Below are 22587 nucleotides of genomic sequence, written 5' to 3'. Positions count from 1 at the left end.
TCTTCTTTGTAACTGCAGCCGTAAGTGTGCGGCCTGGTGGTGACTAAGATTAGACGCAGCTGGGGCGGTAGGTGCCGAGCATTCTGACTGTAAAGAACAACTGCACAACAATTGAAACCAGCGGTCAAACGTTGGGCGTGTGCGAGTGGATCAATCTGGCCAGCCGCGCAAAATTCCTCGCGCAAAATTTTCAACGAAAACACCAAGAATCAACTGCTGTTGCCAAATAAGTACAAGAAAATTTATAGAAGTCTGCCATAGGAATTAAAAGAAGGAAAAAGAAAAACTGGAGACTTTCAAACGCAAAGTGTATTCAAATACTTTATCCTACTGTTTTAAGCTTAACTATCAATACGCCTCTGCGCTTCTAAAACATACTGACTTACTCGCTTGTGTGGTTGATTGTAACTTTTGGACAATGTCTGCGACGAAGTCGCAGAAAGCCGTATAAGGGCTAGACAGTCAAAACAAAGAAAAATTTTAAGCGACCCTCTTGAGTTTATTGTACTACAAACACAGCTGGCTCTCTTTCTCGATTCTCAAAATAAACAAATCATTCTTGATTCTTATTAGAGGGAAATCTTTTTGCTTTATATTAAATCCTTCATTGACTAAGCCAAAGATTAAATCTATTTTAACTCTAAGTCGTTTACCATCGTTTCTTTGGCTAATTTTCTCACGCTGAAATTATCATACACACTCAATAGAGTATATAATTTCAACTGATACTGTTTATCTGAAAAAGAATACCTTCCCTGCCCTCGAAAAAATCCGTTCAAAACCGTGACATCAGGAACATTAATACAGCGGACGGTGCTTATTTACCCCGATGATGACCTAGTGTCGAAAACGTTTTGTTTTTACTTTTCAAATAAATGTTTGATTTGTAAAGGGCTCATTTTTAAACCCGTTGTAAGATTGGAAGGTTTTAAAATAATTTTTCCTCAAGGTCATATTGCAGAGTATCCGGCGCGAATTGTGTAATACCGCTAGGATGAATTGTCTTAATTCAATTCCCTCCTTAAGGCACATCACGCGCCTCGGTCGGAGCGCAACCGCAGTCGCCTTCCTATCACTGAGAGCAAGTTTCAGAATGAATTCCGTGATGTAATTGCGCATATCCGATGTATAAATCATTACGCTAATCAGTCTCATTGAGCGCCGCCAAGAAACTTGAATTTCAAGGTAGGTATATAACAAGACTAACCACCATTTAGATGCATCTTTCTTGACAGAACAAGAAAGATCGCTACATGTTGTCGCTTTCTGATCGATGTCCCCTGGTAGTCCCTTTTTAAACAGTCACAACAGAAAAGAGAAAGCAAATACCTTCACCAAATACCGAGACGATGGCTCATCGCGAAAAACAAGAACATTTTCCAACCTTTTCGCACAGTAAAAGAAATATCTCTCAAAGTCTAACTTAAAGTAGAGGAAAAGGGTTGCATTTAAGACTATTCAATGAGTTTTAAGACTAAGGAAAGTACTGCGGGACTTTTCAAAAGCTTTCAGCTGCCAATATTCCTACGTCATCACTTTCGATTCCTTCCAACATAATTTCCACCACAGCTTGTGGTATATTTTGGAAGACGCCAAAGGAGAAATTAAAATACAATGTCCAATGTATTGAGAAGAAAATGCAAATAATACGCCTTTATCTGCTGTCGATTAACGGGTTGTATCCCTGAGTATAGGCAGTGTTGAAGTTTATGTAAATTCTGTTTGGAAACAGTTTCTGCTTCAGTTCTTTCACACGTCATGGATTGTTCCTAGTCTGAATGGGTAAACAACACTAGTGGTAATACTAAATTAACTACATCGTTCGTTTACAAATGCTACAATGCTTCCGCAAATTCGGATTTGTCTTCTCATAAATTTCTTTAGGATCCCAAGGTTAAGAGTTTTCAGTCTTCATGCGATGATTCGTCAACAACTAGTCGCAGCTTTTTGTCTTTTAAATTTGCATTAGTAAATGGTCAGACAAATAATTTCGTCTCGTCCGTCTCGTCTCCATGTCTGAATGTAAATGTGCATGATTGGCTGTTTTAAATTGCCGTGACTCGTGATTGTAAAAAGTTAAAAGCCGTGAACTGTGAATGATATGCCATTCGCGATACGTGAAACAAAGACACTATTATCCGTTATCCGTTATTACTAAAAAAGAAAACGCATTTTTTCCGTGAAAAATTACTTGCCGAAAATATAAAATCTCTTAACGAAGCCTGTTCGGTCAAGATGGCCGGATTGGTCAGCGTTCTATTGTTTTGGGATCTGTCAATTTGATGCCAAAAACACTTCAGTATGAAGGTTTGTAGCCAATGCTTCTCGGCCTACATCTCAAGCAAAAAAAGACCCTGATTAAAATCAGCGAGAGAGCCCACAATACGCCATGAATTTTGGTTAGAGGATTCTCTGGTGCAGCAGTTGTCACTTTAACATCTCAAGGTGGATGCACAAGCACAGTTAAACTATTGCATTGGAGGCTTATTACATTTAGGACCAAATGTTATTACATTTAGGACTTTATTACATTTAGGAAAGTTATTGCATTTAGGACTTCAACAGTAGCTACATTGTAAGGATATAGACTCTGTTTGGCAGCAGTTGCGAACTTGGAAGCAAATGAAACCTGAATATGCCCGAAAAAGTACATTACAAGTAAGTAATATACATAAGACCTAAAGATGCTTAGATTTTAACATCGTTGTCACATTTCACGTGATTATCGCAAAAGAAGACAATGGAGGAAGTGAAAAGTTTGATTTTATCCAGCTATTTTGTTCCTTCCAGTTCCCTGGTGTGACTTTAGATACCTTGCGTATTTCTTGTTTGTTTGGCAAAAGCGAAAAAAACACACTGGCAACAACGATATTAACAATCGTTCATTCTACAATTCAATCTTTTTTCAACACAACTCCAAGCTTACCATTTAGTTTTGAGCAGGAGAGTGGGATTTAAGATGATAGATGTGTGATGATTCACCATGCGGAAGGGCACAGACAGAGAGCACAGAAAGAGGGCACAATTTTTCTCAATACGGAACGACTTAGGCTGGTGAATAACATTTTGATTTTTTCTAGAAATTTAACGAAATGCTGGCCAAAAGAATCCGAATGATTTAGGCCAGCAGGATCCTCCATAATCTGAACGACTTTCAAACGAGTTTGGTTTCGCGATAAACCTTAAAATGACTTGTTTTCACTAACTCCTTTATTTCCTTTATCTTTTTCTCTTCTTTTCTTCTTTTTCCTCTTTTTCGTACTCATGTCGAAACCACTAGAACCTTCCTAAATTAAAGGACTAATCAAGAATGTTCTGGAAATCATAGGATAATCGATAAACGTGCCAAATAACATGTCTTCTGTCCAGAGTTGATGTCAGTGATAACAGACTGGAGTATTCAAAATAGTAGAGACGGGCTTCACCGAAACATTTTTATTTGCGTTAAGATAAAAGTGATTTAAAAGGCTTCCAAACAAACTTTGAAACCTTTTTTTTTTTTACAAGTATCTGTCACGATCTGATCCTTATCAATAGAAGAGAGCATACGAAGAAAAAGCGCAAGTGCACTTTTGAAAGGAAAAAAATACTCAAGTTCCAAGACCGCCACGACAATTTTCCTTCAAAAACAGTCAGGAATCTCACGAAAGTATTATTTACTTCTATCGACGATTAATCTACGAGAATTTACCTCTGCTCAGTCAGTAAATGGAAAAGAAAGTAATTGTAAGTAAATTCAAATATGTGTTTTGAAGTTGTGCGAGTTTGCTCGTTTGTTTGTTGCAATGGAGTAAGTAAATGTGGTCATTTTCCAGCAAAACCAGCGGCGGATCGAGGGGGAGGGTCCGGGGGATCCGGACCCCACCTAACAGACCTGACGCTTACAACTTTGAAATTGAAATTCTTACATCGACAGGATCGTATATCACTTTTTAACTGGCTGATCTTTTTAATGAATCCAAGTAAACGGTAAACGACCAAGGAACTATAACGTGCATCCGCGACTGGTGGGAGGGGGTGTGGAGGAGAAGTAATTTGCCTCAAAAGAGTCCAACAGTCCTTTCTGAACCAAAGTTTGGACCCCCCCAATCAAAAATTATTGGATCCGCCTCTGAAAACACAGAAGTCCAATGAGACGCTTTACTGACTAGAACCAAGAGGATTAAAAGCGCTATTTTGTCGTTGAATTCCTCCAGTTTCTTTTGCGCAATATACCGTACAAATGTCCAAACTGAACAGACTTACCGAAATCGTAATTCTAGTAAAAGTCAAAACTTTTCTCACGTACCGTTTTACAACGAAGAAACTATATGCGCGAATTCCGATATCAAATGAATGAAAGTTACCTCGATTAATTTTATTGTAAACAAATATCGCGTGTTTTAACTTTCCGAGTTGCTTTTTGTAAAGGAGTAAAATTAATTATGAACAGTTTTTAGGCCGCTGTTCAAACCATTAATGGCACATTTGCAACCAAAACTTCGTTTCTCCTGGCAACGAAAGTGATTCGAGAGATATAGCAGAGATAGTAAAAAACGGAACTCGCTTAGAACCAATCATATTGCAGGATTCGTTACCGTACCCTCTACAATTACGATTTCGGTACGTCTGTTTAATGTTCTCTACATAGAAGATGGGCCGTTATATGGGTCCCATCTGTTAGTCACCGTGGGTTAAAGAGTTTAGATTCTTCTCAACTTGAAGTATACCAAAGTGGAAAAAGCTTCATTAGCTATGGAAAAAATGATTCCTCCCACAGAGCTGATTAAATAAATAAATAATTAAATAAATACGTAAATTGAAGCTCCCCCTTAGGGGATTTTCAGCCACAATGTAAACTAGCTAAGTGCTTAAAAATCTCCACTGGCAGGAGGCAGACCAGTGGGTTATTTACAGAGCGCAACCGAGGAGTGGAACTAGGGGCAACCGAGAGCAAATCTAGTGACTGGTAGGATGGAGGATTTGAACCCTGGACACCGGGTAATTAATATACATATAACCTAAAGATGCTTAGATTTTAACATCGTTGTCACATTTCACGTGATTATCACAAAAGAAGACAATGGAGGAAGTGAAAAGTTTGATTTTATCCAGCTATTTTGTTCCTTTCCTGGTGTGACTTTAGATACCTTGTGTATTTCTTGTTTGTTTGGCAAAAGGGAAAACAACACTGGCAACAACGATATTAACAATCATTCATTCAACAATTCAAACTTTTTTCAACACAACTCCAAGCTTACCATCAAGTTTTGAGCAGGAGAGTGGCATTTAAGAATAGATGTGTGTTATTCACCACACGGAAGGGTACAGACAGAGAGTACAGAAAGAGGGCACGGTTTTCCCACTACGGAACGACATAGGCTGGTGAATAACATTTTTATTTTTTCTAAAAATTTAACGAAATGCTTGCCAAAAGAATCCGAATGACTTAGGCCAGCAGGATCCTCCATAAACTCAGTTTATGAGTTTATGGTGGATCAACTTTTAAACGAGTGGATGTTAGTGATAACAGAGGTATTCAAAATAATAGAGACGGGCTTCACAGAAACATTTTTATCTGCGTTAAGATAAAAGTGATTTAAAAGGTTTCCAAACAAACTTTGAAAGCTTTTTTGTTTTTTTACAAGTATCTGTCACGATCTGATCCTTATCAATAAAAGAGAGCATAGGAATAAAAAGCGCAAGTGCACTTTTGAAAAGAATAAAAATACTCAAGTTCCATGACCGCCACGACAAATTTTCCTTAAAAAACAGTCAGGAATCTCACGAAAGTATTATTTACTTCCATGGACGATTAATCTACGAGGATTTACCTCTGCTCAGTCAGTAAATGGAAATGAAAGTAATTGTAAGTAAATTCAAATATGTGTTTTGAAGTTGTGCGAGTTTACTCGTTTGTTTGTTGCAATGGAGTAAGTAAATGTGGTCAATTTCCACCAAAACACAGAAGTCCAATGAGACGCTTTACTGACTAGAACCAAGAGGATCAAAAGCACTATTTTGTCGTTGAATTCCTCCAGTTTCTGTTGCGCAATATACCGTACAAATGTCCAAACTGAACAGACGTACCGAAATCGTAATTCTAGTAGAAGTCAAAACTTTTCTCACGTACCGTTTTACAATGAAGAAACTATATGCGCGAATTCCGATATCAAATGAATGAAAGTTACCTCGATTAATTTTATTGTAAACAAATATCGCGTGTTTTAACTTTCCGAGTTGCTTTTTGTAAAGGATTAAAATTAATTATGAACAGTTTTTAGGCCGCGTTTCAAAACATTAATGGCACATTTGCAACCAAAACTTCGTTTCTCCTGGCAACGAAAGTGATTCGAGAGATATAGCAGAGATAGGAAAATCCGGACCTCGCTTCCTTACCCTCTGAGAATAATTGAAAATGTTTATTGTTCTCTACATAGTAGATGGTTACCTTACCCTCGTTACCTTACCCACTGAGTTGAAAATGTTTAATGTTCTCTACATAGTAGATGGGCCGTTCTATGGGACCCAACTGTTAGTCACTGTGGGTTAAAGAGTTTAGATTCTTCTCAACTTAAGTATACCACAGTGAAAAAGGCTTCATTAGCTATGAAAAATGATTCTTCCCACAGAACTGATTAAATAACTGAATACGTAAATTGAAGCTCCCCCTTAGGGGCTTTCAGCCACAATGTAAACTAAGTGCTTAAAATGCTACTGAGACCAAATTTAGCGTTTGCCAGATTTTTCACTTTTTAGAATCCTTATCGGCTACTTACCACTCTCGCGAAATTTGGAATGAAAATTCGAAGTGGAAGTCTGTTTTTTTTAGACTTGTTTTCCTCGATTCAACGTCCGCCATTACTCAAACTTCAAAATGACCCCCCGTTAGTCCGTGACGTCATATTATCCCTTCTACTTTTGCGCCGGCTCTTAACCAAGAAATGGAAAGAGATTGTTGTACTTGAATAGTTCTAGGAGAGTCTAATCGTCGTTTTGAGGCCGGAAATGGCACCCTAGGGTTGTGTTATGCAGGATTGAGCAATTGTAATTTAATATGAATGCTGAAATATCGCTACACAGGCCAAACGAAATAGTTACGAAAGCTAATGGATGGCATTCGTATGCCTACATTGCTCAAACCTCCAGCCGATAGGAGTATCGACGTAGATTAGTCATGAAAAAGGATTGCCCCGGGGTGACATTCATAGAATCGAAAACACTTTTCAGCTGGTCATGTCTCCAAGAAGTCGCCAAAGGGCGAGTGTTGTTGGATCGTGATCGTTTCGCTCGTCCTCGCGGTTTCTAGACCTCGAGAACATGCAACGATTGAACTTTCCGTGAGTTAAATTTGTTTTGATTTTCTTTGTTATCTATTTAGTTATTCTCTGACTCATAATCCGCCTTGTAAGATTTGTACGCAAAAAAAAATTGTTCAGCTGGAATAAAGTCTTTCCTTTCCTTTTAAAAATTACTTTCAATTCATGAATATCAATAGCTATATATTGCTGTAGGAGTATGAAAAATTGCCTACATTCCTAACTTAACCAGGGCTGACAAATTTTATGTCTTAATAATCTGTTGTTAGGCGCATTGAGATCAGAAATGCGCCCTATAAGCATCTATTTATTATTATTATTGTTATTATTATTATTATTATTATTATTATTATTATTATTATTAAAAGCCATGGAAAAGGCCTCTGCAGTTGAGAAGACAAGCTTTCTGGCGGGCTACCATTCCGTGGATAATCAACTTGCCCCAAAGATGTAGACCAGCTCATACCTATACTATGCATGTTTATGAAATTTCATATAAAGCAAAGAACAGATAGTTAATTTCACTGTATATGAACAGCAAAGCACCAGGTACTATTTTCTTAAAAACAATACTTTCATTAACTAAAAGACTATCAGGAGTAATTATATTTTTGGGGGCAGGTCAAATTTGTTCCTCCATGATATGCATAGCATAGCCACACTAATAATATCAAAAAGGAAAAGTTAGAACATGTACAATTATTTTCTTATTCTGTTTTCTAATTCTTGGTTCTAGAAACAATTTGTTAGTAAATTACTTATTCTCAATTGTGGTGCTAAATATGGGCTATCAATCCTACCACTGGCAGCTTGAAGGGAAACAAAGGTGGAAAATCAAGGCCAGCCACATCTTTGGGTAGCCTACCCAAAGCACAAGGATGTACTTTGACAGGCCAGGGTAGCATTAAATTATAATGAAGTTTTGCATAGTGCATAGATAAAGCAGATGCATACCAACTTACACAAATGTTTCCCTGTAAAAACAAATGTGTAACATGTGTGATCAGACTCCCTTTTTGTTTTCTCAATTCATCATTTTGATACATTCTGTAATTGATAACCATATCAACAGAAGATATTAAAATAAAGGGGCCAATGAGCTTAAAAAAATTAATAGTACACCAGGTGCTTTACACCTGATGCTTGACAAGGGATCAGAGGAGCAAGCTATACAAAAGCTTTAATGATATCAATGAGTGTTCCAATAATCCCTGTGTAAACAGTGGTACTTGTACTGACTGAGTGAACAGTTATGTTTGTGCTTGTCAGCCTAGATTCGAAGGACTCTGTTGTGAAACAAGAAGCAAAAGAAGACGGTGATTTGTTCATAATGGTGACCTTGACAGTATTCCTTCTGAAGTTTTTTTCACTACATCCATTCATTACTGGTAACCCTACAATGCAGTGGATAAATAAGTGTTCAAATAAATTAACAAATGAATCACTCAATAGTAATATTAGAATTGTCCTGCTTCACCAAATGTTTAGAAACATAATTACCTTATAGTAAAATTAATTTAACCTTTGTTAAGATTTATTTCCTCTGATCTAAATTTTTGGGAGCGCATTCAAATACAAATAATTTGTAGAAGGCAGACCACCTGGCAAATCTAAGGTTAGAGAAGGTGGTGAACTACAGATTTGCAACAAGCCATGCAAACTACAGGACCACACTGCTTAATTACTTGTTACTGTTAAACTAAGAAAGCTATAAACACTTTGATGTGATTCTTACTGGACAGTTGTGTATAGTTCAACACAAAATAATTCAGGAGTGTGCAAACTCCCTACTGCTACTGTTTAGTTGTCTTGAATTGCAAGGACATTACATAAGTACATGTATTTCTGGAGTTCAGTTTCTAGGTGTCACAGTAACAGTGTGGACAAAATACTTTTGTTCCCTGAGAATAACAAAAAGTAGTCTTTGTAAAAGTTTATCAGCATTCTGATTTTTTTCCAAAGATGAAAAGCTGCACAATTTACCCTGTTTCAAAAAGTACTTAGGAAAAAAAATCCAAATTTTGAAAACAGAGACAACTAGTCTCTGCGGAGTTCTATTGTTATCGCTATTGTTTTCATTAAACAAAGACTGAATGCATAATTAATGTATGGGGTTATATGGTACTGCTCGAAGACACCTTATAACAATAATTGTTAAAAACTGGATCATTGGATAATGCAATTCAAGAATTTTTATTGGCTTAGCCATTCTGGTATAAGAGCCAATATACCATAATCTAATATCTATACATTGTAACATCCAGTTTCTTCTTACAAAATAAAGTCGAGAAGATTTGTCTAATATCTTGGGGGAGTTTTTTTTTTTTTTTAATAAAACAATTATTCCACTCGCGCTTGTTGGATATGAAATGATTATAGCCAACTCAGCGCTACGCGCCTCGTTGGCTATCTATCATCTCATATCCAACGCGCGCTCGTGGAATAATTGTTAAATATAGCCTTTCAAGAGATATTTCCATCAATTTTTTAATCATAGACTAGTGAGCAGCACTTCTGCGAACAGTAGTTGTAAAACTTCTTGTATTTTCCTACGTGTTTCGTCTAATCGTTTGCTTGGTTTTTGAACTGGTGGAAAAGGATCGAATTCTCGAAGTATTCAACCTGCTGTCCAAGTTCACTCTTGTACTGCTTGTATTCGCATTGCAACCGCAAGTTCAATAGTTGTAAATTTCACTCAATTACCGTTGATGTTTTCGGTTCTCAAAACTTGCCGTTTGAATTTCCCAAAATTTTATTTCATAAATTGAAAGAAAAAGGATTGCGTTTTCTCTGGAATAGCATTTGCACAACGAAAGCCATATACCATGAAGGTTTTTTGCCGTTGAAAAATGGCAAAATTGATAGTCACGATGAAACTGTTTTAGGGCCTGATTACATGAGCCGAGCTGGCCCAGTTAGCAGGGGTGATTTCTTTTGTTTTCACGCTTTGGCGAATACCAAAACAAAAGAAATCAGCCCGGCTAACAGGGCCAGCCCGCCTCATGGAATCAGGCCCGTAGAGGGTGATTTTGAAAAAAAATTTAAAAATTCAGATTGGAATCTTTTGAAATTACAACAACGTTTTCATACAAAGGAAGGGTAATAAAGTCATCTTATATCGTAATAGTCATGGTATTTGATTCCGTTTCTATTCATCGCGCGAGGATGCGAAGAACACTTTTCGGTGGTTTAAGGGCCTCTCGGAGGTGAAAATTCAAAAAAATTATTTTTTTGGAAAATATCAATCACAAGAAACTGAATCTTGTATTTTCTAAAATAGTTTCATGAGGGCTTTAATGTGACAAAGTTTGGGAGATTTCGATTTTTCCATCTTGCAAACCGCCTCCTGGTTAGCTCAATGAATAGAGCGCTGGGCTGTTGTGGGAGGTCGAGGGTTCGAGTCCCGGCCGGACCAACACTCAAGGTCTTAAAATAATTAAGAAAAATATGCTACCTTTCTATCATCATACTCTAGTCTTCTCGGATAGGGAGGAATAAATGAAGGTCCCGTCTTCTGCAGGGGTTAGGGGTAGGAGACGATAATTATTTCCCACGCACGATATTACTGTGTGATGGATGTCCTCCCCTGGGGTGGGATGGGTGGGTGGGGTTGGTTTAGGTGGGTGAACCTAGTAGGGGACTACGTGTCCTATTGTTCTCTCACCTGTACACTATACAAATCTATAAAAACAAAACAAAAATAAAACAAAACAGCTATCCATGGTATTTACAGAAAGTCACTCTTAAAAATCCCCACTGGCAGGAGGCAGACCAGTGGGCTATTTACAGAGTGCAGCCGAGGAGTGGAACTAGGGGCAATCGAGAACAAATCCAGTGAGTGGCAGGATGGATGGAGAATTTGAACCCAGGACACAGGATTACAAGTCCAGCACCCCAACCACTTGGCCCCGCCGCTTCCTCAATTAAGGGATTTATGGGAAAGTGAGCATTTCCCGTAACTTAAACTCACATAAAGCTTCGCTAAAAACTTTAACAGACGATTTTAGCCATGTATAGTTCGCTTTTTATGGCCATCACGCGACTCGGGAAAGCTAGCCAACTCATTGTTCGTCAACAGACATGGAGCATGAAGCACGATCTCTCTACGATTTGACTGCATGTTCTATCGCATGCAAGTATGTTTGCTAGAGTAGTGTGATTAGATTTGGGCCAAAGTACGTGTTCAGTGGGTTTACAGGCCCGACGCGATTCCTACTGTTTTGGTGACTTGGTTGTTTTCGAACCATGTGACCTTTAGCTGACGAGCATGTCTTTTAGCGATTTTCCGCTTTTATATGAAATTGTCGGAAGCTCTTTGCGAATCTCCCGAGGCTTTGGTTGCTTCTTAATAATGTGCCAGTTACTCAATAAATGATTTTTAAGGTTGAACACAGATGGGTTACATTGTGTAACAAAAGCCGGACAATGCGGTTAGTCACACTTGGTTTCTCTACTGGAGTGTTGTTTTCCTGTTTTCCTGTTAAAATTAACCTCGACGAGAGATCTTTCAACTAGATCATTTGGCTATACTCTTCCATGTAATCGCGACTTGAAGTGTCCGATGTTCTCTTCAAATATTGTTTTTGAGGAGTTCATTCTAAGAAGCAAGAGGGCTTCTCCTTCCATAAGTCCTTTAGGCGTTACAGGAAGTGAATGACGTGTATTGAAAAGTTTTAGTAGCTTTGAAATGAGTGCGCATGCGTATGTCAAGGATACTGATTCTTCGTTGAATCTTTTGCCTTTGAAAATCATGGTATCCAGGAAGTTTACATTTTCTTCTGCTATATAAGTCGTGAGTTTACAAGTGAGATGACGCCTGTTGCGACAATTAAGACGTCGATTTCTTTTTTTATTTTTTGTCTCCTACAGGGAGATGATGGAGCTTGTGCTGACTATTTGTTTTTTTTTTTTTTTAGACTAAGAGAGGGGTGAATTTTCTTTTCTTGTCTAAACATAAATATGTTGGCAAAGGCAACTGCCTTTTTTGTGGCCATAGTGGTACGATCTGTTTGGAATCGAAGGAGGTCTCCCTCAGTAGAAGTCTTACTTAGGAGTCTAAGAAGTTCTCTAAGCAAGTGTTTCTTCATTATGATTTCCGAGTTTGTTTTTAGTTCTATGAACGCTTTATTTAACTGGCAGGTTTTGTTCCGGCTTTGTAACTTCGATGTGTACGATTTCCGTTTTCGTCTACTTCGGAAAATTTTTCAGAGCAGCTAATGGCTGTGTTGGCGGTTGCCACTTGATTTAACGTGGAAGGGATATGGTTCTTTATGAACACTATGGAAGATATATTTGATTTTGGTTTGAAAGGATGAATAAATCGGGCAGCCCGAGAATTTACTTTTGAGTGATCTGAGCGGCTTTAAACCAAAATGAAATAAAATGTCACATTAAAGATAGGAAAAATTGTTATGGCTAAATTTTTACAACTAACGGTTAAAATTTGTCAATTTTTGCGACTAACGGCTAAATGTTTGGCCTTTCACGGTTAACCCCATTGAGACTTTCTAATAAGTGCCCCCGTGTGTGGAAAAGTTTAACTTTGGATGCCACTTTGGTGACCTTACAGACTTGTAAGAATTTATGACCTTTGATACAATCTGGCAAAGGAGTACATAGGGTTGATTTTCAAATCTCTGAGTTATTTTCATCGTCAGGTCAGTCGGAAACCGTAACCGCTAATCTACTGAAAGTTACCGAGTGTTGTGTGAAATCAAAGCAATGACTAAAACAGCAGAGGTTGAGGTAAGTCTGAGGATTTTCCCTTTCAGTTTATTTCACTCCCATTGCAACGGTCTTGGAATCGTCCAGAAAGAGTTCTCGGTGTTTACGAGTATTCTTTTCAATTTTTTGCCAAGCCGGGGTTACGCATCGGGGAGTAAAGAGCAGAGACATTTGTGTTTCCCGCTCTTTTTTAGCCCAATAAATCAAGTATCATCAATAAGTTCTTGCCGGCGGTACTCATGATTCAATTTTTTAACTATATTTCGAGGGTCTCAATGGGTTGATGGGCTTTTGGTTAATTTGAGGCTTACGGTTGAAATATTTTCATCGTTGTCTCCAGAAATTTTTTGCCCCTTTAACTTTTTTTTACCACTAACAGTTGAAATCTGTCAATTCGTACGTTTAAAAGCATAAGTTTTTGGCCGTTTTACGGCCAATGTTTTAACCCATCGAGACGCTAACGTATGTATGTACGCTCATTCACGTGATTCACCGTCCTATAGTTTCCTGCTCCCTTCTAATTTAACTGCTGAATGATAGCTGATTGGTGGCTCCCCCTTCACCTCCTATTAATTTCAAACACAATGAAGCTGACCTTTATAACAGTGCTATTTTAAGTTGTCTGATGAGTTTGTATAAAAAACGCGTCTAGTACAGTATACCGTTACGTAGCATTGTCCTTTTTTGTGCTTTCCCAGTTATTACGATACCTCGAGCCCTTTTTATTTCCTTCATCGTGAGCATGCGCAGTTTCATTCCGATCGCTTTAGGAAATAAACCTTCAATTAGTTTATGTAAATCGATCATAAAACGACACGAATTTTAAAAAATGGAAACGTTTTGGTATATAGTAGATTTATCTTTAACGTCAGCTGCCAAAACCCTCAAAACATTAGGATTATCACGCGACTCGAAATCTCTCGACTCAAGTCCACTTATAAACGCAGCTGGATTTCTAAATTATACCTTGTAATTTTATGAGAAAAGTTGGGCAAGTGTTAATTAAGAATGGTCATAAAATCACGAGATAAATCACGAAAGAAAGATGCGGATTACATTTTTCTACATTATATTCGTTCATAGTATCCAAAAAAAAGGCTTGATCCGGAAACTTTCCTTTATCACCGAGACATGGTACATCCCTAAATTTTAACCTCGGCGAACCAGAATTTCTTGAAAATTTATTACACATTTCACCTGGAAAGCGTAGATTTTCTGTCGTGAACAACTTTTAAAAAGAGACTCATTTTAAAGTGAAGGGGAATTTCGTTTTACAAGTGCACCATTCTTTGGGGAGGGGGGAGCGGTAAGTGGGCAGCGATAAGTGGGGAGCGGTAAGTGGGGAGTGGTAAGTGGGGAGTGGTAAGTGGGGAGTGGTAAGTGGGGAGTGGTAAGTGGGGAGTGGTAAGTGGGGAGTGGTAAGTAGGGAGTGGTAAGTGGGTCCCCCTAAGGCTATGTTGTATGCTAATGATCCCCCTCATAGGCAATTGATTTCCCAGTCAATTTTCTCTAGACCTCACATTATACTTTTACGCGACGACTGATCCCCCCTCCAATCCTTAAACACCCCCCTCCAACCCCGATTTCCCCGGCCATAAAAAGTGACTGATCCCTTGGTGCTTCAAGTGAGAAACTTAAAAAAGTCCCCGTGTGACAAAAGTGTGTCTAAGAAAGGCAGTTAATTAGCAGTCAATTTTCCATAATCCCCCTGGCCCCCCTTTTCTTTGCTACAACTCATTCCCGCTCCGTTCCTCCTGAAAACCTTGTGATCCCCCAACAAATCCTTATTCTCATGGCGACAAATAATGACTGGTATTGCAAGTGAGACACTGCGGAAAAGTCCCAGTGTGGCAATAGTGCGTTTTGTAAGTCTATGATGTTCAGTAATTTCATTGATGATATTTATTCGATCGTTTGGTTCCTCATACAAGCCATTAGATAAGACTCAGACTAAGTCTTTGTTTTGTTTTTGTTTTTTTTCGTTTATGTCTCTGATAAATCCTTTGTCTTTATTCAAAGATTCCGTCGGAGCCTGAATCTGGGCAGAAGAAACAAAAGAAAGCAAGAGTTTTCGGTTTGCTATACCTCATAGATGAGACTCCACCATGGCACATAAGTTTATTGTTGGGTTTCCAGGTAAGAGCAGTTAGAATAGGGCTTTTTTATTACCTTATATTTTTACATGGGGAAGTAATGAGAGCTGTTCTTTAATATAATTGATCCTTGCAGAATGCAGATGCTTATCACATTAGGAAGATAAATAATGCCCTTCTTGCTCACCCTTTCAGTTCTGTAGAAAGTGGAAACTCAAGGGCTCACCGCAAAGTCGATGGTTTTGGGTTCGATCCTCATGAGGGACTAAGAAATGTTCTTTAACCCACGATGGTCACAAAATGAAAATTTTTTTTTCTTACAAGCCGACCGAGCTCAAAATATGCCATCTTTCTTATTCTGTTTTGAAGACATTTTTCGTGATTATGTGACAAGAAAGAACTGAGAAATCTTAAGGTCTCTCTCTGCCGAGGTTTCAAGCCTCAGGCTCTCTTTCCAACCGTAGTATAGAGACTAAGGCACTTACTTTGTTCTTCTGTGTCCAATTTCCCGTATACTGGGAAAATCAGCAAAGTAATAAAGGAGCATACCAAGTGCGGTCATTCTCATGATTGTAAATGTACTTCCTTACCTGAAACCGCTTTTTTGTTCGTCTTTTGTTTTTAGCATTATCTGGCCATGACTGGAGGAACATTGACCACGCCCTTTATTCTCAGCATTCCAATGTGTTTCTCAAACAACACGCTTGTCATTAGCGAAGTTATGAGTACCACGTTCTTTGCTTGTGGCATTGTAACCCTCTTACAGAGTACATTTGGGGTCAGGTTAGTAACAGAACGTTTAGAGAATGTTCGCCTGTACACATCATGCACTCACATACTTTTTGTACTGCGAAATCGATAATTTGCGAATAGGAGAATATGTCCATGGTATCTTGGTTTGCGAAAGAAAATAGCCATAAGAATTTGAACCATGGGGTGTAACTCCCTCGACGAATTCTCGGTTGATGACAGTAAAGTTGAGTCGTAAACCTCTATGGTAAAGGCCACAAAGGTAATAACAATAACCTCATCTAACTGGAAAACATATCATTTTAACCATAACACTGTATACTTTCAGGCTCCCAATCGTTCAAGGTGGAACTTTTTCCTTTATCATTCCAGCATTTGCCATCTTGTCTCAAGCACAGTGGATATGTCCAAAGACTGAGGGTTTGTTATCTTTTTGATTGAAGATATTTCATCTAAGCCGTCTACGTTTTCTTTACTATTTCTATTCTCATTCTGCTTAAGGTAACGGTTCAATACGCTGATATACCCAGACTAAAAACCTGAATTTCTGACAGAGGTAAACCTTCCTTAAAGCAATCTTGTAGTCTCAGTACTCGTTCGAGACTGCAAACCAGATAAGTATCTATATTAAGTTAAGATTATGTCCGCACACGATTTAAGTGGCATATAATGTCAATTACCACCAAACCTTGTGCCGGTTTTCACAGCAGAATATGGGGGAAGGAATATTTATGTCTCGCTTCGTGATATCACAAAAAGTGTATAGTGATCTGTCCTCAACTTCGACCACGACTTCTCGATCCAGAGTCCCACGAGCTAACCATTAATTTTCCTTTATCTTTGCTTCTTTATTGCAGCAAATGATAATTCAACTGCAAGCCCAATCATTAACAACGATGACATTTGGAAACCTCGAATGAGAGAGGTAACGCTTATAATAAAACGTGTTTACAAACAAATGTTCAAAAATCATTTCTTTTGATGTGTTCCTTTCCTTCTACACACCAAATCACAATTGAATATTTTTCAGCTACTCCCGTTACAATTAAGAATTCTATGCTCAGTATTTTCAAGTTGAAAATTCATTTCTTCTAGATCCAAGGAGCCATAATGGTTGCATCATTACTTGAAATGTTTATCGGTTTTACCGGACTCATTGGTTTTCTTCTTCGTTTCATTGGACCGCTGACCGTAGCACCCACAATCACCTTGGTGGGTATGGCACTTTTCCCAGTAGCAATGGAACAATCGGGTGAGTTCATGAAAAATTCCTTTTTAATTCTGCTGAGAAAAGGACGTACTGCTCTGTTTAAGTTACTTACCTGATCTTCTTTTGGTTATTTCAAAGGATATCATTGGGGAATTTCAATAATGTAAGTTTTTAAGTATATTTGACGAAACGACTTTCCATTGGTTAGTTTATGCATTTCTTTGCATCTGGCATGTCTTTTTAGTTTGTTAGACAAGAAAATCTAATATTAAAAAAAATTGACGAAAAATATAGATTTTAAAATATACAATCATAAGGACCACTTTCCCACAGAAAATTATGTGCTTATGAAAATTATGAAAAATCATAAATAGTGATATATCACGGAATGCAAACTCGTCAATTTCTTCTACGTCGAGCTGAGATTTATCTTTTAAGGTTTGCGCGCGTGTTATATGCGTATTTTTTTAATGAACTCACCTTGTCTACGTGACAATGGAGTTTGTGTACGTAGGTTAGGCCGCCTTCTGGAAAAAAAAAAAAAAAAGAAAGAAAGAAAAGAAAAAAGAAAACAACAAACAGACACACAACTAAGAAGTAACAACTGTTAACATTTATTTTGGAGGGTACTCTAGTTTTTTTGGCATACCAAGGTAATCCTGGGGGTAAATGAAATCTTTTTGAATGCTTAGCGAGTATTAACTGTACAGTGCACCACACACATTGAAATAAATATTTTTCTTACATTTTTCAGGACTATCGTGTTAATAGCTTTGTTTTCACAATACCTTTATAACGTCAAGATCCCATTTCCTGGATACAATAGGCAACGAGGTTGTTACGCGGGTCACTTCGCCATATTCAGATTATATCCAGTAAGTAAAGTTTGCCAATTTTCCTTCTTATCCGTAAGGAAAGAGCAATGACGCAAAATAAGAAATCTACCATATAAAGGAAAACAATTCTACAATTGTTTCTTTATACGTTTTTTGAATTGATAGGATTGTTTGTATTTCCATTCTGGCCGTCTTCGAACCTCTTCAGCTCGAGTCATCTCACCAGCATTTTTAGTATATCCCAACAACTTTGGCTGGGGTTGTGATATTACAGGTTCACGTGAAACAGTAGCCTCATATTTTACATTGAGATTACATAGCTCGATGGATTTTTTCAAGGTATTTAAGAAACATTTCAATTTCATGTGTAGAGCAATTTTCAATGGAATTTCGAAAGTAGTCAGGGGTTTTTTCTTTTGCTTTACGTCGCTCTGTGACTCGTCCAAAAAAACTCGCACCATTGACTCAATTAATCAGATGCACTAAAACCAATCACGACTTGGTCGCTCGCTCGCGCTTCAAGCAGTTTGGTCAGTTTTACTTTGAGTCCTCACTGTCTCTTAGTCTGATCGGTCGTTGTAATTACTTTGGCTTTGGCATTACGGCACCCAATCTTAAAGTGCACGAATGCACCCTGTGATTGTTTCAATTCTTACCGCATGGCTGCTTCACCACTCAGGGACAAAACTTAGTCCAAGAAGAAACCTGTTTTATCTTAACATCTCGTTTGCTGATTGTAAGCATTTGGTTTAGGGTTTTAAGACGTGCATCAGCAAACTTCTCTAATCACTTGTTTCGCTCGCCGTTGATCAGGTGATTCTAGCCGTCGCAGTAGCTTGGATTATCAGCGCCATTATCACTGCGGCCGGCGGCTTTCCTACTGATCCCAGTGTACCTCAGTACAGGGCCAGAAGCGATGTTAGGATTGCTGTGCTGAAAGAGGCTAAGTGGTTTAGAGTTCCGTATCCAGGTTAGAAGTGGGATATCATTGTCTTCTTTCAGTGTTTATTTTTTTTTATGATCATTGAAGTTGTACACAAAGCTAAAACGATTTTGGAAAAAAGCTTGAGGAGAATTCAGTGTGGAATGGAATTCGAACTTTTTCATAAACCGCCTTGCAACTTCCAAACTCTCCAACAAAGAGACAGCTTGTCAATATGTGAGCTGTTTACATCGATAAATGATTTAAATACATTTCTTTCTGTTCTCATTCTTTTTGTGCTCATGGTCACATAATGACCATGTCTGAGTTCTCGTGGTTAAATCGGTGTGATGTGCTGGAATCGTAGGGCAGTCACTGAATCTCGTTCGATCGCATCGAGTTTCTCAATCTAAATTTCCACAATTACTTTGACTGCGATGATCTCTTCTCTGTTTGATTTAAATTTCAAAGTTCCAATATGTAATATCCTAAGGTTTCCTTTAAATATAATAAGTTAGAGTACTTTCATCCATTATGGAATTGTGCAATTCATTCCATTACAAAGTACGAAGTAACTGCTTATATCTAGTCTTTGAAGTTTCTCTGTGTTTTCAGGTCAGTGGGGAACGCCCACTGTCAGTGCCGCAGGGGTCATTGGGATGTTTGCTGGTGTGATAGCTTCTATCATCGAATCCATCGGAGATTATTACGCATGTGCCAGGATTTCAGGAGCCCCTCCACCGCCAAGACATGCCATCAACCGTGGAATTGGAATGGAAGGAATTGGATGCCTTTTGACTTCATCTTTTGGCACCGGAAACGGAACAACATCATATAGTGAAAATGTTGGAGCTATTGGCATCACAAAGGTAAGAGTCGCCAACGGTAGAAGTTTTGGATCTACGTTTTAGAAAATGTTGAAGACCATTTTGAGATGTTATGGCGGAATTCAAAACTATGTTCCCGTCATTGATAGTCCTTTATTTCTTCTTGGTAGGGTCGACCTTATTGTGCTCCAACGATCCTAGACACTCTTTTCTCATAACAAATGATATGTCTAACAACTTTTTTTTTTTAACTTTATTGACCATGAGGCCATGAGAGCACAAAAACAGTTCCATTTGTTTGAATATGATTGCCCTAAACCAGAGCGTGTGTTATGTAAGTTTGCAGGAACTTGGAAATGATATCAGTTCCACGACCTTTAGTTTTGCCTCTATATTGGAGGAATGAGAACGCTTGTTACGAATGTGAGGTTCAAGTGAAATACACTTTGTTTTTGCAGCATATTTCTGTGGTTGTCGCGGTATCTAAGTGGAATATTTGTATCATTTTTTTTCCCTGTTAGGTTGGCAGTCTCCGTGTGGTCCAGTATGGTGCAATTGTAATGATAGTCGTCGGAGTTTTTGGTAAAGTTGGTGCATTCTTCGTCTGCATCCCAGATCCTATTCTTGGTGGAGTGTTTATGGTCTTGGTTGGAATGATTACTGCTGTTGGAATCTCTAATGTACAATTTGCTGACATGAATTCGCCAAGGAATCTGTTCATTGTTGGATTTTCAATTACATTTGGTATGGCACTGCCACTATATTTGCAAAACCATCCAAATGCAATCCAGACAGGTATGAGTCTCCAATGTCAGTATACCAAAACTGTTTCGTTAAAAAAAGGTTGCGGTTATTCATCGTAGTGAATGCAACTTGTGAGGTAAAATCATGAAGTAAAATCGTTCGTCTCCCGATGAACTCACTTCCAAAGTGGATGACGACATTTCGACTGTGTACTGCGAGACGGTCTTCTTTAGGCGATGACAGCGACATCTATGTCTAGATGCCAACGATCATGAAAACACCACAATTAGCATACCGATAATGAACATTTCTTCAGAATGCACCAATCACATTCGTCGTGGACTAGCAAATCACAGCTTAGCTCATCTGAAAGGTGATGCGTATCCAGTGCATGGACCCAGTCGCCTGAGGAAGACTCACAGTATGCAGTCGTAACCTCCAATCTATTAAAAGTGATGGCGTCTGTTTTAATAAATTTGAAGACAATTTTCGAAATGTTGCGTTTCTCCTTCGAATCATTAAACGTGGCTACAGTCAAGAATTAATATGAACCTTTTGATGGCAGAGATAAGCATCATATGGCGCCAGGAGTATACATCTCGTTTAAAGGTTACGAATACTGACCATAAAAGCTATGGAAAGTCTATGATAAAATCTCCACAATTAATATTATAATTTCTTTGAATAGGAGCCCCAGAATTTGACCAGATCATCACAGTCCTTTTAAAAACAGGCATGGCAGTGGGAGGTATTGTTGCAATAATTCTGGACAATACCATCCCTGGAACCGATGAGGAACGCGGGCTTCTGGCTTGGAGGAAGAGTGCCTCACATGACAATGGCGAAAAGTGTCGCACAGCCTCTATTAAAGTCTATAATCTACCGTTTGGCCTCAATCGCCTCAGCAACTACAAATTTTCCAAGTACCTTCCCTTTTTGCCAAATCTCAAAGACGAAAATGAAATAATAACAAACCAAAACGTAGAATTGGATGAAAATACGAATACTAAACTGTAGAAAATAGGCCAGTCACATATACAGGTTACATGTTTATTTTTTATAACTTTGTTGTAAACGCTGTTGAAGAAGGATAGATAGATAGTAATGGAGGGGTGAAAAAAGAGGGAGGCTTGGGTCGAGTTGCGAAATGAAGTTTACGCGACTCGACTCCATTTTACAAACTTAACGCTGGGAAGAGGGAAGCAAACGCTTGTACATGTACAATGGAATCTCGCCCAGACAAACTGTTGATATCTTAAGTTGTTTAATGACTTATATCAGAATGCAAGTTCAGCAGAAAAGGCGATAACAACTCCATTAAAGCCCAGCGAGATATGATCCTTTCATAAACACTATCAGTTGGGGCAATGTGAATAATCTTTACACACCAGTTAATTTGGAGCTGCACTAGTTTTTATTTTATTTTAATCGCAGTATCTCTGGTAACTGTACGATTTTTACGAGTAAGAAAGGAAATATCTACCTTTCACTTTAACAAGTTGTTACTATAATTTGCATGGTCAAAAAAGGTTTTGGTAACGACATGATTACGTTACATTTATTTTAAAAGGCACATTTTTTTCTTCGAGGATTATCACGGTAATAATTGGGAACAATTGTGAACTGAAATACTCTTTTATATCACTGTGTTAGCAATTTGCTTTGGCGACATATTTACAGCAGAATAAAGTTCGTTCAGTCCACAGCTTGTGTTGCTTTTACTGAATGCATTCTCAAACGAAACTGTGTAAACAATACGTTTCCATTCCATGAAGGAAGCAGAGGAAATTAACAACGTTTCGGACAGGAATCCTCTAGACAGAAAAACAGTGAGATAAGAGGAGTTTTAGCAAGAAGAGCTTTTGGAGAGAAGTCTGTGAAAGAAGCACTAAGTATTCAATTATTGAATGAAGGGAGTAAAGTATTGCAGAACTGTGGTGCAGTGTTGGTGGGGGTTTTAACAAGATAATTAGGTTTTATGAATTGAGTTGATAATGTAATTGGCCATTATAAAGAGTTTCTAAAGCTGATGTTTCGAGCGTTAGTCCTTCGTCAGAGCGTCATGTTTAGAAACTCTTCACGATGGCCAATTTCTATTATAATAAAGTCGAATATGACGCACGCTGTCGTTGGTTGAATGAGCGTGCTCTATCAGAGTGCAAAACACGGAGCTGAGCTAAAGC

At 38.2% G+C, this 22587-nt stretch overlaps 1 protein-coding gene across 8 annotated transcripts; it reads left to right on the top strand.

Moving 5' to 3' along the window:
• The first annotated feature begins 1068 nt into the window (after nt 1–1068).
• Nucleotides 1069–22107, top strand: LOC111328536 (solute carrier family 23 member 1). Of its 8 annotated transcripts, none has more exons than XM_088741949.1 (14): nt 1069–1185; nt 4871–4980; nt 15042–15158; nt 15741–15898; nt 16194–16285; nt 16723–16790; nt 16961–17117; nt 17214–17238; nt 17830–17950; nt 18077–18250; nt 18725–18881; nt 19449–19702; nt 20182–20455; nt 21093–22107. In XM_088741949.1, exons 2-14 carry the CDS (start codon nt 4954–4956, stop codon nt 21419–21421), a joined length of 1953 nt encoding a protein of 650 aa, XP_088598075.1. In that variant the 5' UTR covers nt 1069–1185; nt 4871–4953; the 3' UTR covers nt 21422–22107. The 8 variants fall into 8 exon arrangements, with proteins under 8 accessions (XP_088598075.1, XP_088598081.1, XP_088598080.1 ...); XM_088741951.1 differs by lacking the exon at nt 1069–1185 and adding an exon at nt 12956–13043; XM_088741952.1 differs by lacking the exons at nt 1069–1185; nt 4871–4980 and adding exons at nt 5160–5364; nt 12956–13043.
• The last annotated feature ends 480 nt before the right edge of the window (nt 22108–22587 follow it).

This window comes from Stylophora pistillata, chromosome 12 (assembly GCF_964205215.1).
Source record: "Stylophora pistillata chromosome 12, jaStyPist1.2, whole genome shotgun sequence".
In the NCBI taxonomy this organism is placed as follows: Eukaryota; Metazoa; Cnidaria; class Anthozoa; order Scleractinia; family Pocilloporidae; genus Stylophora; species Stylophora pistillata.
Note: the sequence above shows the minus strand (reverse complement) of the source record. Positions and strands in the feature narration are given on the sequence as shown.

What these genes read in the sequence shown, in the direction of transcription:
- LOC111328536 (XM_088741949.1), top strand. Translation starts at nt 4,954, where the DNA reads ATGGAGGATTTGAACCCTGGACACCGG. An exon ending in GATATGTCCAAAGACTGAGG is followed by an intron (nt 16,286 to 16,722) that starts GTTTGTTATCTT and finishes TCTTTATTGCAG; the next exon opens with CAAATGATAATTCAACTGCA. An exon ending in CATTGGGGAATTTCAATAAT is followed by an intron (nt 17,239 to 17,829) that starts GTAAGTTTTTAA and finishes TACATTTTTCAG; the next exon opens with GACTATCGTGTTAATAGCTT.